We start from the raw sequence: 19394 nt of genomic DNA on the forward strand, positions 1-19394 counted from the left end.
GTCATCCGATTCTCAATATGCGACGCCTGTTAGCAGTCCAGAACGAAATGCATCCCCTGTATTACGTCGCAGTGATCGCATACGCCGCCCACCAATTAGATACTCCCCGTAGAGCCTCTCTAAGAAGGGAGGAAATGTCATGTATGGCATTTGCGAGATATAAGTCGTTGTCAATGAGCGACAATTAGAAACGGACTCTAGGAGGCCGTGCTTTTCACTTTGGTATTACGCGTATCGAAGTAACCTTCAGTTTTGTAAGTTGCATGAAATAAAGTAGTTGGCATAAGAGTAATATACAACAGGTAGTGGAGCGGTTTGGTACAAAGCCATGCTGTTGGGGATTGATGTAGCGGCGTGAGTGAGGAAGCATGAAGGAATGGACGACGGACTCAAGGACTTTAGCACATGCACATAATATAGAGATTCCTCTGTAATTAGATACCTCCGATGGATTACCTTTTTTAAATATGGGAACTATCCACGAAGATTTCCAAATAGAGGGAAATGAGGAAGAGGAAATTGAGAATTGGAATTGTTTTAGAAGGAGAGGTGCAAGAATACCGCTACACTTTTTTAATACCGAGGACAGGATGCCGTCAGGGCCGTAGGGCGTAGGATAGCTTAATATTTTTAATTGCCTTAAGTATAGAGCCTAGATCGATCTCAACGCCGATATTTGACGTAGAGTCGGAGGAAAAGGAGAAGCTAGCAGGCGTAGCTACTAAGGTAGCGGGCGCAGAAACAATACTCGAGAAATGTTTCGCGAATAAGGAGCAGGATGAGGATGGAGTAGAGGCTGTGTCAGACCCAAGCCGGACCGATGAAGGGATGACCCGGGTCTTGCGTCGCTTATTAATGAAACCCCACCATGATTTAGGATTTAAGCGAAAGCGGAACTGCAGTCGGAGAACATAGCTTTTGTAACGTGCCCGATTGTAAGAGCGATATGCTTTTGCGGCAGCTTGGTATAAGCTGCAATTAAATAGTGTACGTGATCCACTATACAGACGTTGGTACCGATTTCTGTCACGTCTCATCGCTGTTAGAGTGTTGTTCGACCAAGGAGGGGAAGGTTTAGGGCTATAGGGCGGGGAGCATAAGGGGAAAGCTGTTGTGATGGTATCGATAAAGTAAGATACCGCGATTTTTAAAGAAACCGGATGATCGAGAGGCGACCAGTCCGCAAGCTCGATCAGACGAGATAGCTTGTTGTAATCCAAACGGTGGAAGTTAACGTAACTCGGAGCGGTTGTACGATGTCTTCGAGCATAAGGCAACGTGAGCGATAATTCCAAGGATGGATGATGACTGTCTAGCTGCAGCAGCGGGAAGGACGATGGAGCGATGATAGGCGAAGCATCAATCGTGGCGAGGTTACCGAAAACAAGGTCAAGTTGACGGTTGTTTGAGTTTTTCACGTTCGAAAGCTGGAACAGACCACTTTCAGCCATAACGTCACAGAATAAGCCAAACAACATAATTAAATCGTTTTGTTTCATGCGATTTTGAACAGTCGAGATGTAGTCGGACAATGACAGCCATACATCTGCATGCGAGCTACGATCGGGCGGTACGTATATGTTTCCGATAAAGAGCGAGAAACCCTGTAATAGAATTTGAGTCCATACCATCTCGAGGGCCGTATGGGTATCCGGTAGTTGCGATGACGTGTAAGTGTTAGTACAGGCAATTAAAACGCCTCCGCCGCGCTTCCTAGTACTTGTAACGGCAGAGCGATCGCAACGGTACACATTGTAACTCTTATCGGCGAACAGGGATGACGGGATATCGACGTCTAACCAAGTTTCGGTGAACATAATTATGTCGTGAGATGATTCCGTAAGAGCTAGGGAGAGATCGCGGAGTTTGGTTCGTAAACCGCGGACGTTTTGATAGTACAAAGTGAGCGATGTATCACGATCACGAGCAGTGCTGTGTGCGTTCTGATTTTGGCTTGTTGACGGTAAACACGAAGGCAAGCGTAAGGTATCGAGAGAGCTGATCGATGCGGTGTGGTGTGCGTGTAGTGAAGAACAGCTGTCGTTAGGCGTCCTGCGGATTAACACATGAACAGATTCCTTGCCAAATCATTAATTTTTTTGCCAATTTATCGGCAAAAACAAATTTGAAACTCTTGGGGACGTTGCCGCGAGCATAAGCCTTATAAAATGTAACACCCGGGGTTTGTTTAAATCGGCTTTCACGTAGGTTTCATCGTTCATCATAATGCAACCATGCGGTTTGGTCAGCACTTGATCGTACAGCTTCCGAGCTCGGTTTCTGGCCATTGTTTGTTGTTTCATGTTTCGATTGGAATGTTTACTTGCTCATTTAAAACCTTCTCGGAGTCGGATTCACCGAACAGTAGAGCGGTCGGCGTTAAGATTTTTAGCCAAGTTGAAGTCGGAGATGTTTGGGTTAGCCTTGATTTTCCAAATGACTCTCAATCGCAGTTCACGATTCACGGTTCCACTCCGTCGCTTAGTTTGCACCTTACGAACAATCGTCTGTGTCTCCTTGTACTTTTTAATCACTCGCGCAACAGTCGACTTAGGCAAACTTAACTGTTTTGCCAGCTCCCGAGATGACACTGCTGGATTTTGCAGATAGTTGTGCACTATCTGTTTTCGCTTTTCCTCTTGCATGTCGAATATCTTGGAGCAGGGAAAACAAAATTGCGTGAAGTTTTCACAAAGCGAAATGTTTACTATTGTCTACAAAACGCTGTCAAAAGTTTCCATTTTTGTCCACGGGGGGCGCCACTATAAATCATTCAAAGTGCCCCATTTCTAAATGAACCAAGCCTTATATCTCTTCTTTTAGCGTCCCATTGAGAAATGCCATTTTCAAATCGAGTTGATGAACCTGGAGACGCTCTTGGTTAGCTTGCTACAGCTAAAACAGTCCTCTCTGTATCCATTTTGGACACCGGGGCATAGGTTTCTTCATAATCGTAGCCGGACCGTTGGGTAAAACCACGAGCCACCAGCCATGCTTTATACTTCCAAGGAGCTCCTCCTTCGCCATTTTTAACTTTGAAGACCCACTTGCAGGTAATGGGCAGGTAACTCACACAAGATCCACGTATTATTCAGCTTGTGCAATTGTATCTCTTCTTGAACAGCTACATCCCATAAGCTCCAATCATCTCGCTTCCACATATCCGCTAGCGAATCTGGATAGTTCTCAACGAAGCTGACAGCACCCAAGGCCCACGCAGTATAATTCATCTCGTAGTCCTTATTCCAAAACGGACGAACACGCTTCCGAATGCTAGTTCTTATTTCCGGTACGGCTTGCTGATTTACCCATGCTGAGTTATCACCTTCATCATCATTTTCTACACAATCTTCATACACTTCTTCAGTCTCATACAAATTGAGTATTTCGTCAATCTCTGCTGGTACTTCGGATTCCTACCTCCGCTAGACTTTCCTTATCCGATTCAATGTCAGAGTCATCAATACGCCGCATACGAATAACGTTTTTAATTGCTTCAGTAGAATTATGCTAAATCTTATACCCTTTTGTTCTGTGAGTGTCAACATGAGAGTGTGTGTCAAACGGAATGAAGCACGTCGTGGTGGAAACCAGGCTTCATCGGCACTCACAGGTGACATGGACTGTCACCTAGTGATATGTGCGTGGTAGACAAACTTGAACACACTTGGACACCGGCACTGGGGCAGAACGACACGACCGGAACGAGCGGACGTCGAGCGGGTCTCCGTCCGTTTAGCGTTGTTCTATTTTACGTTTGTATTTATAATGTGTTTTTAATGTGTAACGGTGCTAATAGACGACGAGAAATTTCGCACATTGAGAAAAATGAGAAATCGTGAGCTGTCAAAATTGTAGTTTCTCACAAATTTCGCGGGTTTTTAGCCTTCTCACCGTCTAATTGCTGAGAAGTAGTTTAGCATACACAGCCGAGCTGTCAAAACAACTTTCTGCATCGAGTTGCATTTGTTTACGTTTGGAAGTGAAAGTGAACAGAACTGTTGACCTGGTAAGTACTTTTATTCTTGTTGGGAACACAATAAAATGCTTCATACGTATTATAGCGTTACAACAAAATGGACAGGGGAACAGCACGTATACGTTTGGCGAACGCGTGGGCAAGGTTTGTGTGACTGCATTTGATACAGTTCCGGCAACCTCGTCAAAGAATCTGGATGCGACCGATGCTGGCGGACCGAAATCAGCAAGCTAGTCAACTATTGTCCAAAATATTGGAAGAAGTGTTGGACGACACCATTTATAATTTTTTGCGCATCTCTAGAAATGACTTTTTCTATTTACTCGAATTGGTGTCGCCTTATATCACGAAGCAGGATACCAATATGCGTGATGCTATTTCCGCGAAGGATAAATTTATAATAGCACTCAGGTTTCTAGCTTCTGGTGATAATTATAAAAGCTTGGAGTATGCTTACACGGTAAGTAAATTAGTTCATTTTGCATATTTGTGTAGGTTTACGAGATATATACATGATTTTTTTTTGTATAATTTTCATTAGATTTCGGAACAAACCATATCTGGTTTTATATTGGACGTTTGTGAAGCACTTATTACGATTCTGCGTGGATATGTAAAGGTAAACGTAGTATGTTTGTTATTTTTAAATTTTATTTCAAATCACAGTTCATTTATAATGGTATTTTTAAAAAAATTAAATCAATTGCTATTTAGAGATCAATTGCTATTTAGATTAGTCTATATTAGATTAGAGAGAAGATCAATTGCTATATTAGAGATCCCCAAAATGTTTTTGGAAACGGTCCGCCCTTGCTTCGGACATTAGTTGGCCGAATTGCACCATGATAGCCGCACTTTTTCTCGGCGACCATTCCACCAGTTCCTGCCCGATAGCCGATAAGGGTGCAGAAAAAGGATTCCTGGTTTCTCTTTCCAGCAGATCCTGAGTGGCAGATGACAGATTATGGAGCGCTTCCAAAACCTCCTCATTGTACTTTAAATTGGCCTCGTACCACCGCTTCTTCGTGGCCTTGGTCCTGGCATGTGGAGGGGTGGTAGTATCTGGAGTAGCCAGACTTTGGCGTGACGGTCCTGGCGGAGTTGAATGGGGCCTTGGTCCGGGCGAGGTAGAGTGTGCCCTCTGCCGTATCGGACCTGGCGGAGTTGAGTGTGCCCTCTGGTGTGACGGGCCTGGGGGAGGTGTTGTTCCCCGGTGAACCGCTGCCGACTGCGATTCATTTAATGGCTCTGGGGCGATACAACTTACAACAGGCCGCATACTTGTTGACAGCTGAAATGAAATTGAATCGAATCGTTATGTTAAACACAGCTTGCATACATCTTCCACAACCAACCTTACTATACATTTCTTAATGTTAAAATTGAAATTTTAATCTCTATTTTCAGCTACCGTCAACACCTGAACAATGGTTGCAAGTGTCTTTGGAATTTGAAAGAAAATATAACTTTCCACATGCTATCGGGGCCATTAATGGGAAACATGTAGCATTAAAAGCACCAAACAGAAGTGGCACGGATTATTACAACTATAAAGGATTCTTCAGCATCGTCTTATTAGCCATAGTAGATGCTAATTGTAATTTTATGTTTGCTGATGTCGGTGCAAAAGGAAGAATTTCGGATAGCGGGGTTCTCCGCCATTCAAAATTATTTCATTTATTAGAAGAAAGAAGGGTCAACATACCGGCCCCAAAATAATTAACAGAAGGAGAGACATTGAAAATCCCGTTTATGCTGTTAGGAGACAAGGCATTCGCTTAACGGAATATTGTATCCGTCCGTTCGGAGGCACAACAATACAAGGGTCATTGGAACGCCTATTTAACCAACGGCACTCTCGTGCACGGCGACCAGTGGAGATGGCTTTCGGCATACTTAGCGGAAAATTCAGGGTTCTCCGCAAGCCATTGGAACTGCAGCCTCATGTAGCGAGTAAAGTTACACTGGCGTGAATTTATTTATAAATTTTTTTAAGAAGAAATGAATCTGTTCGTTTGAATGAAGATGCCAGCTTCAACAGGCAAGAAAATGAGGAATCAGACATGTTAGTAGATCTGAGCGGAATCAGATTAAGATCTAGCAATCAATTGAATGAAATACGCATGTATCTGGCAACTAGGTTTCTGTACGATTGACTATAACACTTAAATAAATGAATAAATCGTTACTTACGGTGTCATACGAAGCTCCACATTCAGAAACCGCAGAGAGGAAGCTCATTGCTTCGTACGCATACCACTTCCGCGGAACTTCGCGGGCGCCTGAATTCCACAACACAAAAGGATTAATAAACAATTGAAAACTAACATCAGTTAAGATAATTACCAGAGCCTGTGGTCATCGTATATGCCCGTTTGTAGTGACGGTAGGAACCACACAACGATGACCACTTGGATTGAAGTTCCGCGGCAGGTATGTCCATAACTACTGCCAATTGGCCCCAAGCATCACGCTGCCGGTCTTTGTTTCGGTAATTAGGATGCCGCCTGTCCCACAGGCATCCGTTTTCTTCTACTTTTCCAATGAGTTGGAGCGTAAGCTCCTCGCTCATGTGAAATGTCTAAACATAGTCGAAAACAACATTAAAAACATAATCTACTTCAGCAATACTGTAAACAACGCACCTTTTCCTTCTTTTTTCCGCTCTCCGAGTTCAGTGGATCACCAACTCGTTTGCGTCCTGATTTGTCTACAATACATGAAACGAACAATGAACAAATATATTATTAACGATGTTAACTACACTTTGTGAACAAATAAATGCATTAAGACTTACCCATTTCTCTTTATCAAACTTTTCAAAACACTTTTTTTGAATACAGTTTTGACCACTTTACCGCATACACCGCGTGTTGACGAATGATTGTTTACATAACCGCGTTTCGCAAAAGCGAGAAACTCCTTCTTTGTCAAATTTCGACAAACGCTCATTTCTCAGATTTGCGAAATTTCCCGTACTAAAAAGCTGGACTGTACTAAAATAACATTTCTCATTTTTCCCATTATGCGAAATTTCGCGTCATCTATTAGCACCGTAATAAAAAAGTATTATTTGTAACCAAAAATGCAACAGTGAGCACAACTGGTATCGTCAACGATGACATCTCGAACTTCAATTACCTTGCCATGCTTCGAGTTCCAAACTTTACAGCCGCTACTGTTGTTTCCAAGGAAAATTCCTTTCCAAGCCTTCTTATCTCATTCCTTTCGCTGTTCTTTAGGAATATGAACGTACGCAATACTTCCCCAGATCTTCATAATCGAAACATCAGGTTTCCTACCTTCCCAAAGTTCGAATGGCGTTTTGTTTTCAATAATCGCACTTGCCGGGCTTCTGCTAGTAATAAATGCTGCAGTTTCCACTGCTTCACACCAAAACTTCTTATCAATTTCTGACGTAAACAGCATCGATCTGGCCTTTTCCACCAGAGTGCGGTTCATCCGCTCGGACACGCCATTTAATTCAGGTGTGTATGGAATAGTACACTGCATCATAATACCTTTCTTCTTAAAGAACCTAACAAAATCATTACTACGATATTCACCACCATTGTCACACACCAACCGCGAAATACCAACACCGAACTTTGCAGTTACCATTGCTTCGTACAATTTAAACTGTTTGAATACCTCACTCTTTGAACGCATGGTATACACTATCGTGAATCTACTCCAGTCGTCAATAAAACTCACGAAATACCGACTTCCATCGTGACCAACCGGTGTCACAGGACCACAAACGTCGCTATGTACAATTTCCAGTACACGCTTCCCACGTTTCTCTGTACGTTCACCAAATGGCTTCCTGGTTTGCTTTGCTTCTACGCAACACTCACAAATCATTTCGGATTTGTCATTATTAATTTCTTTTTCTAATCCTCTAACCATGTTCTTTTCCAAAATCTTTTGCAAATTCTTTTCGCTTAGATGACCGTAACGCTGATGCCATAGATTATGACATCTTAAAATTTTTCCACACGAATACATTACGCTTCTGCTTTTATTCGCCGAATGGAAATCCATTTCATATTGAAAACCGTTACGTTCACCACTCGCGAGCACTTCCGAATCTTTAAGGATGTTCACACCACCGTTTTCAAAAACGACTTTCATTCCAGACATCTCTACTCTTCTAATCGAAAAAAGATTGCACCGAATGTTAGGAACAAAGAGAACATTCTCCAAAGTACACTCACGCCATCTGTTACCGTTCTTCGAAAACACTTTGATTGTTCCCGCATATTCCGCAATTGTAGATTTACCGTTTAATGCCACTGCTATTTCAATTGGATGTTTTGAACGAACCAACTTTTCAAAAAGTTCCTTTTTGTTAGCCATGTGATCCGTTGCTAACCAAAAAGCTTTTCTTTATCTTCATTTCTGCTGTTGGCAATCATGCCTACGACAAATGTCATATTCCCCAACCAGCAATTGGACTCCTCCCATCCATTTTTTATTCGGATCTCTCGTTCTGACCCACATACGACCCCAACCAGCAATTGGACTCCGCCTATCCATTTTTTATTCGGATCTCTCGTTCTGGCCTACATGCGACGCGAGATAAAAAATCGAACACACACGTGATACACACGCAAAATCACGGTACGCGATCCACGTCCTCCATCGCGCGTATACGTTAACGGACGGTGACGAACAGTACCCAGTCATACAAAGGCGGAGTCTCTTGGTCGAGTTTCTTTTGTTCTCATTGTCAAGTTTTGAGTCAAGTCGGTTTCGAGCAGACCACCGACAGGAAGACGAACTTCGACCTTCACGCACACACTCTCACCGCGATGGTATCCCAGTCATACAAAGGCGGAGTCTCTTGGTCGAGTTTCTTTTGTTCTCATTGTCAAGTTTTGAGTCAAGTCAGTTTCGAGCAGACAACCGACAGGAAGACGAACTTCGACCTTCACGCACACACTCTCACCGCATGGTATATAAAGCGGCGTAACCACGCCCGCTTCAGTCGCCCGGCGGCTTTTGCAGCGTGTGGACTTACGCCGGGTCGTAGCAAAAATATGATTATATGCAAAAAAAGGGGGGTGGGGGAACTAGCACCACTCCCTGGCTCTGTCGTGAGAGCCGTTATCAGAGAATGATACTTTTTTTCCCATATATTTGCGTGGCGATAGTGCTGTAATGAAAGAGAATATTGGATTAAGTCGGTCGAGCAGCAGCAATAGGTACATCCTTCAGGGTCGCGCGAGTAGCTTGGCTCACGTGCGTTGCTAACGGTTTATAAACAAAGCCTAACGGGAAGGATTTTTGTCATTGAAAATTTTGAAAGTCATTCAAATGTTTAGAACTTTTTAAGTTTTAGAACTTTTTAAACACCATAAAAAGAGGTATTATTTTATTCTTTACATTTTTGTAGAACATCATTTTTATCTATCTCTGCTACTTTTCTAGTTATTCTTAAAAATATGTAAACATTGTGGAAAAATCACCACTGATATGTATAGAAAAACTACATTTCTTATTCTTAACCACTTTGTAGAACAATGTATGTATCTAACACTTAAACTTTTCCTGCTATTGTTAAATACTCCCGTAAAGCAATGTCTTCGAATGTATCAAATTATACCTAGTTTTGATCATTGAATTTGTGCGCTTGTCCTTCAAATATCTTAGGAAAAAGTGTTCCAATTGTTTAGTTAAAGTGTTGCCAATACTTTACAACCGATGGTTTATAAATAAATAATAATTTAAGTACGATTAAATGCAGAAATCCATACACGCCAGTCAGTTAGACGCTTTAAATGAGAGGTTAATATGTGGGCTTCGAGCCGAATATGCTGAGCTGCAAGGCGCGTAAGCTGCAAGGACAAAATGCGGCTCTAGGTCGGCAGACGCGAGCACAGTACACAGGTACCTGTCGACACACGCGTTGTCGGTCGGTCGCTTTGAATGTGTTCGCCTATGCGTACATAGGCGCGTAAGCTGCAAGGACAAAATTTGACTCTAAGTCGGCAGACGCGAGCACAGTACACAGGTACCTGTCGACACACGCGTTGTCAGCCGGTCGCTTTGAATGTGTTGGTGCGTTGCGATATCCGTATACGCGCGATGGAGGGCGTGGATCGCGTACCGTGATTTTGCGTGTGTATCACGTGTGTGATCGTTTTTTTATCTCGCGTCGCATGTAGTCCAGAACGAGAGATAAAAAAAAAAATGGATGGGAGGAGTCCAATTGCTGGTTGGGTAACATTCAGCAATGGACAGTTACAGTTGCAGTCGGAGAGAGATCCGGACGATTCGATCAGACGGTTATCGATCTAGTGTCGGTACTGTAGTTTATCCAACAAAACTATTCGTCTATTTTTTTTATTTCAAGAGCATTGAATGTCTCCCTACCAAAGGTAAGGCAACAATGTCTCCAACGTTCCAGTAAGGGGTAATTACTTCTAGAATGCCCTACGATCGCCTGGACGATCATATTTCACCGTCGAAGCAAAACGGATGAATACGGTTACGTAACAGACCTACCACACCCGGAAAGTGTGCTCACGAGTGCACGCGTTACGCGCTACGGAAACAACGTGCGAGCAATCAGAGACACGACACCAGTAACATAGAACTTGTACATTACATACTTGTATATTACATGGCGACCGTGACCATAATCTGCAGTCTTCGGAGTGATTGAAAAATGAACAAAAGTAGCAAGAGTGAAATTAATCACAATGTGACAAAAGTGCGAGACAATCAAAAACGGAAAGTTCTGTTCTTCATGAGCAAAAACAATGCGATTAAATCGAGTGCATTTATAGTATGATCAGCGGAAGTCTACAATTTAATCTGCAGTCTTCCAATGGAAAAGTGCGTGAATTCAATTTGCAATCTTCGGATGTGCAAAGACTACGCAAAAGAGAATTCGCAGTGGAAGTGGAACGGAATATGTGCAAAACAAGTGAAGTACAAAGTGAATCTGGAGAACCAAATATTATGTAAAGAATCATAGGCTCATGATTTAAAACGGGTCATAAATGAAACAATATTGTAATAGATGAATGACAAGAAGAGTCAATGATTACTCCAAATGATTTACGTGATTCGGCGAGTAAAAGTATAAACGTTTACTACCGACGAATACAAAACATGGCATGGAACGGCAGTACAATGTTTTTAAGGACAACAAGTTTTAACTGAGCGTAAAGTGTATAATTACAATGGTGTGCTGAAAATGTGCAAACGACATACAAAAAAAACTGCATCCCGCTTAGTGAAAGATAGTTGTAATATAATACATGCAAGCGCCATGTGCAGCAAATATGAGTGCAGTGATTTCAAAATGAGTAGAAGTTTATGGTACCGAGAACTCTGTAAACAAAATCAACTGAACATTAATTGTGCATTGTGGAATAAATCCATAATGAGATAAACGCGAATAAATGAATGAAGATAAGGGATGATGACCATCAAGCGATATGAAACATTGGAAGGCGAGACCACGGATCATATTTTCTGACCGGGATCCAAAGAGACAGGAGTCTCCAACGTGGAAGATAACAGACAGGAGTCCCAACAAAAATGCTTACGAACTATCGAACATCCTAATAGACAGGAGTCTCTAAGATGACGGCAGGAAAGGAAGACACTACATACAAGAAAAAAAATCATCAAATCTCCTTGGCAGATAGGTATTCCCAAATTACTTTTGATCTTAGCATAATCTTTTAACTGACTTGATTCATTTTTTGACCATCCGTATTTTACGTTCTTATAAACTTGTTGCAATATTATATCGTTCTTCTGATACTTCCTTATCGTTTCAATGTCTATGATTGAATTTGAAGATAATACATGTAATGATACTTCTGCTTCTTCTATTATCGACTCTTCTGCCAAGGGTAACCTGCTCATCGCATCCACATGACTCATGTATTTTCCAGGTCTATGTTCTATAACGTATTCATAATTTGCCAATATTAATGCCCAACGGCTTAATCTAGCGACCGCAATTGATGACGTTGCTCTTGAAGGCTTAAATATTTCTTTTACTCCTGCATTGTCCGTTACTAATTTAAACTTTACTCCGTAAATATATTTGTGGAATTTCTGCACACCATAAATTACCGCTAGTGCTTCCTTCTGGACTTGTGCATAATTTTTTTGTGCTTATGTTAGAGTTGCTGACGCAAAATAAATTGGTTTTTCTTGTCCTCCTATTTCATGCGATAACACCGCACCTACGCCATAAGGACTAGCATCTACCGTCAAAACTATTGTTTTTTTTGGATCGTATGGTTCTAAGATGTGATTTGCTTTCAACAGTGTTTTTGTCTTAACGAAAGACGTCTGGCATTCATTAGACCATGTGAATTTAACATTTTTCCGTAACAACTCATGTAAAGGTTTTAACACATTTGCTAAATCTGGTAGAAACCTTCCATAATAATTCAGCATCCCTAAATATGCTTGTAACTGCATCACGTTTTCTGGCGCTGGAGCATTATCTATAGCTTTAACTTTCTCTACGTTTGGTGTGATTCCGTTTTCTGTTATTACGTAGCCCAAATATTCTACTTGCGTTTGGAAAAATACTGACTTTTTTTCATTTATCTTTACTTTATGTTTTTCAAGCCTCTTTAGCACTTCCATCAAATTTTCCATACATTCTTTTTTCGTTTTCCCTCCTACCACGATATCATCCATGTACGCTATGCCTGGAGTTTGTAAAAGTATCTGATCAATTATTGATTGAAATATAGCCGGTGCAGATTGCACTCCGAACGGCATCCTCGTATACTTATACAACCCTTTGTGCGTGTTTATTGTACAAGATATTGTGCATTTTTTGATAATTTCACTTGTAAATATGCTCCGGTGAGATCTATCTTACAAAATATTTTCCAGTTTGCAATCTTGGCCAATATATCATCTATTTTTGGCAACGGATAGTGTTCGACCGATAGGTATCGGTTTATTGTCGCTTTCCCATCAATACAAATACGGACCGACCCATCACTTTTTCCACCACTACTATGGGACTTGCCCACGCCGACGTTCTGGTTGGAATCAATATTCCATCTTCCACTAATTTTTCTAAGTTTTGTTCGACTTTTGTCACAAGCGCGTACGGCACCGCATATGCCTTATGAAATATCGGGGTATAGTTTGGTTTTAAAATCAAATTTGCTTCAAAATCTTTAATCGTTTCTTTGTGATTTCCATCAGTTAAACTGCGAAATTTTGCTCTCATTTCATCATCCCAGTTCATTTCTTCGATTTGATTTAATGTAAATGCTTCTCTCCACTCGGGAAATAGTACATCTAACCCATCTCGGCCTAACAACGCACTTCCTTTTTCTCCCGTAGGAATGATCACAATTTGTAATTTCACCGTTTTGTTTTTACGTGTCGCGTCCACTAACATTTTTCCCAAAGGTATTAACCTTTGCCCTGACGCCGTTATAAAACATAATTGTGTTGGTTATAACTTCACATTACTAAATTTTTGTTTGTAGATGTTTTCTGGCAATACCATATTGCATGCTCCGCAATCAATTTCAAATACTATATCTGTACCGTTAACGTTTAACACACACTCTTCTGGTGCACTTAATTTACTCTCCTTTGATATGTGTGCGAGCGCTATTTCTCTATCGTGCGTATACAAAGTTTGCACTCTCCTTTCTCTATTACTACAACACGACGACATATGTCCGATCTTTTTGCAAATAAAACACTGCCACGATCGTGCTGGACATGTTTGTGGATTGTGTAATCTTCCACATCTATAACACTTCCTCTCTCTCTCGTGCTCTTTACGTTGCCTGTATGCATAAGCACTACTCCTTACGTGGTTGTAACGCTGCGTACCGACGCTACTTTTTGGCGCGTGCCTTATTGCTGCCATTTCTCTAGGCTGTACTTCTGTCGTAAAAGTTGCGTTCTGCTCATCCGCTGCTTCCCACGTTCTGGCGATATTTTCTGCTTGCTCGAACGACAGATCTGATTCTCTTAACAGACGTTTCCGCAGACCTTCGTCCCGTACACCAGTCACCAACTGATCACGCAACATTTCCAACAAAAACGATTGGAACTTGCACGTTTGTGCCAAAGCTTTCAGTTCCATAATGTATTCAGGAATAGAGAGGTCCTTCTGCATACTATGCCGAAAATTGTACCGTTCCGCCACCACATTCACTTTTTGTTCCAATTGCTCTCTGAGCTTTATACACAGCTTTTCATAATTGCACGACTTTGGCTCCTCCGATGATACCATCTTCGATATCAGGCTGTAAAGTGACGCTCCTCCTAACGTTACCCTGGCAGCACAATTGTACTGATAGCGCACCGGTTAGAGCAATTGCAATTGTACGATTAGGGGTATGGCGAAGAAGATCTAACAGTACAATTCAGATTGACAGCTCTGATGCTTCCCCCAAGGTTCATAATAATTATTATTTCTCAAGGTTATTAAATACTAATGAAAATAATTTGTTTTCGTTTGTTTTGTTCATTATTTTATTTCACTACAATGTTTTTATATCACAATACATATCCGCACAATATTTAAAATAATTCTAGTCAGGCATTCTGACCGAAACCGCAACACACGATCGGAACATTCTATCACGACGAACGTAGGATGATGATGATGATGATGATGCCCACCGGAATGATCATCTACTTCCAGTATTGCATTGTCCTCGTCCTCGATGTTTGTCCGTGTGCCGAAATCGTCTTCCTACGGTTGCTGCTGGTTCCTGCAGTGGAGCTCCCTGTGCCCTGTGCCATCTGGAAATGTAGTTATGATACATAGAAACTGAGTCTTTATAGAATAGAAACTGTGTTTTTTTCAACAGTTCCAGCCAATACATGAAATAAGTACTTACTTGCAGGTGCATATTCGTAGCACAATCTTTGGTCAGTTGTTCTGCTCTCTTTGATAAACTTTTCACAAACTGCAACTACTACAACTTTACGAACGTAGGGTGAAACCTGTAGCCAAACAACGCAAGGTACAAAGAAACTCAAGACAAAGATACGAGGATGAGCTGGGTGACGGGCACGCTCGCGACCACGCACATATCTACATACGGGAAGCATAGGCTGATCTGTTTGACAGCTAGCCTATTCGTACAATTCCCTGGCAGCACAATTGTACTGATAGCGCACCGGTTAGAGCAATTGCAATTGTACGATTAGGGGTACGAAGAAGAAGATCTATTCGTACAATTCAGATTGACAGCTCTGATGCTTCCCCCAAGGTTCATAATAATTATTATTTCTCAAGGTTATTAAATATTAATGAAAATAATTTGTTTTCGTTTGTTTTGTTCATTATTTTATTTCACTACAATGTTTTTATATCACAATACATATCCGCACAATCTTTAAAATAATTCTAGTCAGGCATTCTGACCGAAACTGGAACACACGATCGGGAACATTCTATCACGACGAACGTAGGATGATGATGATGATGCCCACCGGAATGATCATCTACTTGCAGTATTCCATTGTCCTCGTCCTCGATGTTTGTCCGTGTGCCGAAATCGTCTTCCTACGGTTGCTGCTGGTTCCTGCAGTGGAGCTCCCTGTGCCCTGTGCCATCTGGAAATGTAGTTATAATACATGTTTAATAGAAACTGTGACTCTCTTAACAGTTCCAACCAATGCATGAAATAAGTACTTACTTGAAGGTGCATATTCGTTGCATAATCTTTGGTCAGTTGTTCTGCTCTCTTTGATAAACTTTTCACAAACACACTCAGGTACAAAGAACTCAAGACAAAGATACGATGATGAACTGGGTGACAGGCACGCTCGCGACCACGCACATATCTACATACGGGAAGCATAGGCTGATCTGTTTGACAGCTAGCCTATTCGTACAATTGTGCCGCCAGGGTTGTGCCGCCAGGGTAACAGCATCACTGTCTTTTTGGCTGCTTCCCTGGCAGCACAATTGTACTGATAGCGCACCGGTTAGAGCAATTGCAATTGTACGATTAGGGGTACGAAGAAGAAGATCTATCCGCACAATTCAGATTGACAGCTCGGATGCTTCCCCCAAGGTTCATAATGATTATTATTTCTCAAGGTTATTAAATATTGATTAAAATAATTTTTTACCCTTTTTTTTGTTTACAATTTTATTTCACTACAATGTTTTTATATTACAATACATTACCGCACAATCTTTAAAATAGTTTTAGTCAGGTATTCTGACCGAAAATGGAACACACGATCGGAACATTCTATCACGATGAACGCAGGATGATGATGATGATGCCCACCGGAATGATCATCTACTTCCAGTATTGCATTGTCCTCGTCCTCGATGTTTGTCCGTGTGTCGATATCGTCTTCCTGCGATTGCTGCTGGTTCCTGCAGTGTTTCCCTTCTGTGCCATCTGGAAATATAGTTATGGTACATGTTTAATAGAAACTGTGACTTTTTCAACAGTTCCAGCTAATGTATGTAATAAGTACTTACTTGAAGGTGTATATTCCTTGCACAATCTTTGGTCAGTTGTTCTGTTCTCTTTGATAAACTTTTCACAAACTGCAACTACTTGGCACGAACGTAGAGTGAAACCTGTAGCCAAACAACGCAAGGTGTTACGAACGCGAATGTAAATCGAGCGAGCGTACCTGCATCGGAGAAGGTGAACGTAAAGAAACGTAGAGAACAGGAAAGGACTAACGCGTAGACGAAAATAGATAAAGAAAAACCAATAAGGTCCTACGCCCAAGCGTGGGCGTAAGGTATGGAATAACACACGTAAGGATACGTTACAAGTAAAGCATACAAGGTACACGCCCAAGGGACAGGTAATAAAGGATAAGAAAAATCCTAAGCAAATTACAGATCGCCGCGTCGGCTAAAACTAAAGAACTAAACTTCATAACAAACACGCCTTATGAGAAACATGTAAACATCAACCGCCATTAGGGTAATGTCATAAAATACCCAAGGATTCGTAGGTCAGATAGCGTACCGGATAAGGGTAATCAGGCAACACCTGAACTAATAAGCGAAATAGGGCTTAGCGAGTGCGCCATGCGCGGTTAACCAAAATATCCTATGCAAATAATACGAATCGAGATGCACTCGGACTAGCGAGGTGCAATAAAATGGCATACCTGATTTCATGTAAACCTCGTTTAGGTAAAAAAGGCAATAGTGATAAATAACGAGATGAAGTTTCTATCTCATTCTAATTCTTCCATCTCATTTGCACTTAAAAACTTCCAAGACACATTGTTACTATAAAAGCTAGAAACTTTGTTAAATAAACTCACTTGTACTTGCAACTTTACCGTGATTGGTGCTTATTCGAGTCGCTGTGTTTGCCATCGAATTGGAAAAAGGTCTGCTGGGGAACTGATTCTGCTTGCCAGGATAAAAGCCTACTCGCTCGACCCCAACGATTTGAGCGCTTTCACTTCTACCTGAGATTTACGCGAGAGTCTCTCCTGGGTGATCATACCTTCGCGTGATCATCCAACAAACGGCGGAACCGTGTTCCGATTTGTTCCCGTCAGTAACACAAGGTACAAAGCCACACAAGCCAATGATACGATGACGAGCTGGGTGATACACACGCTCGCGACCACGCACACATCTACATACGGGAAGCATAGGCTGATCGGTTTGACAGCTAGCCTATTCGTACAATTGTGCCGCCAGGGTTCTATTTCATTCACTTGAAAGAAAATGTCCATTCTTTCTAAGTATTCACGGATACTTTCCCCCATGACAAAGGGCTCTATTTCACCGATTAACGACATGGTTATTTTATTATTTTGACTTTATGACTTGACTTTTACACGCGGACCGAATTTTCTCTCGTCGCCAAATATTGTGTAGTGTGTTGTGTTAGCTTTAGCTTCTGACTCAAGACTGTTTATTATCCTCATTGTACAATACTCTTACCACGAGATTACCACGAGCTAAATATCAAAATACGACGGAAATGAAAAAGATCTTAAAGAGTAATTTCAAATTCAAAGGTTTTAAAGTAGTTAATGATGGAAATAAGGAAATAATAATCCAACTAATATTAGGAAGACTTACTTTTATACTGTGCTGGCCATGTCTCGAACTTTCTTATCTCCTTACAATTTGTGTTTGATCCTGTCTGTTTTTCGTTTGTTCGCCTATTCTTTTGTTCCTCTATGTCCTTTTTCGCACACGACAGCTGTCCAGCACCATATGTTATCCAATTAACAATTTTGCTCGTTTTCCCTATTAACCCTAGATGGCGCTTCTCTGTGTCCTGGCTATTTGCCTTGGACGCCACAACCTAAACAATCTAACTCTGTTGGAAGAGCTAGAACAAAAACTGCCTGGAGATATGACACTGAATTGGGCAGCTTTTAAAGAAAACAGAGGGGTAGTTCGCAGCTGCGCGAACAGGCGGAATTTTTATTCTGTCTTTAAACGAAATTTACAGATACGTGTAGGTGATAGCGGTTCTTCTAGCTTTGCTAAAAAAACCTTACCGTTTCCTAGCTCTATCTGACTTAGTCTGCTTCGTGAGTACTCAACGATGTGGGCCTGTATTTATTCTACTTTCTTTTTTCTTCCTCGCTCACTCTCGCCGCTGCGTAGAGTGCCTGTTTCGATCTTCGAAAGTCGGTCTGAATGGTTACTCGTCGCACGGTACCATCTCGCGATGTTGTGGCTTCAACTACCCTACCTCCTGGCCAACAGTTTCTAGGATGATTTTCATCCACCACAAACACAAGATCTCCGATCGCAACAGGACGTGACGACTCGAACTACTTCGTTTTCTTCGTGAGTGTCGGCAGGTAGCTCTTCAACCACTTCTTCCAAAGCATGTTTGCGTATACATGCGATGTTTGCCATGTGTTTCGTAGCGTCGCTGAGGAGTCATCGAATGGGACCAGGAGTTTCACACCGGACGACGATCCACGTCTCGATTTACTGGTCCACCTTCGTTGCGATCTACTGGCACGTGCGTTAGAGTTCGTGAGTTGATTTAGTTTTCCGCTTCGGTGAGCATAGAGTTTAACACTGCATCGGTCGGAAGACGACGGAATGGCATCTGTTCCAGCGTTATCATCCTTTCCCAGGAGCCACCAAAGTGAGGTGCGGCGGGCGGATTGAAGGTCCATGTCTTGTCAGGGCAGTCGATTTCATCAATGAGCCTTTGTAGATCGATGTTTTTCGCGGCTTCGATCAACTCTCTGCTAGCGCCTACGAAATTCGTACCGTGGTCGCTTAGTATCTCGTTCGGTGTTCCTCTTCTAGCAAGGAAGTTTTTCAGTGCGAGGATGCAAGCATCGGTGGACAAGGACGATGATACTTCTATATGAATCACACGAACAGGCTTAAGGTAGGCGGCTAGTCGGGAAGGGGGAAGCTGACTCATAATCGGAGAACGTGGTATGGTCTCTCTGATTTTACACA

The 19394-nt window shown here is 41.9% G+C and overlaps 1 protein-coding gene across 1 annotated transcript; it reads right to left on the reverse strand.

Annotated features, from left to right (window-relative positions):
* Positions 1-2354: 2354 nt before the first annotated feature.
* Positions 2355-17716, reverse strand: LOC128296879 (uncharacterized). Its single transcript, XM_053032398.1, has 5 exons — positions 17635-17716; positions 15882-15900; positions 13691-14274; positions 6625-6689; positions 2355-2654 (listed from the first exon to the last, which is right to left on the reverse strand). The coding sequence occupies exons 1-5, from the start codon at positions 17714-17716 to the stop codon at positions 2355-2357; spliced, it is 1050 nt and encodes a 349-aa protein (XP_052888358.1).
* Between the last annotated feature and the right edge of the window lie 1678 nt (positions 17717-19394).

Source organism: Anopheles moucheti, chromosome 2, assembly GCF_943734755.1.
Source record: "Anopheles moucheti chromosome 2, idAnoMoucSN_F20_07, whole genome shotgun sequence".
Classification (NCBI taxonomy): Eukaryota; Metazoa; Arthropoda; class Insecta; order Diptera; family Culicidae; genus Anopheles; species Anopheles moucheti.

Excerpts from the sequence above, each read along its gene's own strand:
- LOC128296879 (XM_053032398.1), bottom strand. The coding sequence starts at position 17,716 with ATGGGGGAAAGTATCCGTGAATACTTAGAAAGAATGGACATTTTCTTT. Across the intron at positions 6,690-13,690 it reads TCCAGCACGATCGTGGCAGT|ACAAATCAGGACGCAAACGA; the intron begins GTTTTATTTGCA and ends CATGTATTGTAG. Across the intron at positions 2,655-6,624 it reads GCGGAAAAAAGAAGGAAAAG|ATATTCGACATGCAAGAGGA; the intron begins GTGCGTTGTTTA and ends CCCTGCTCCAAG.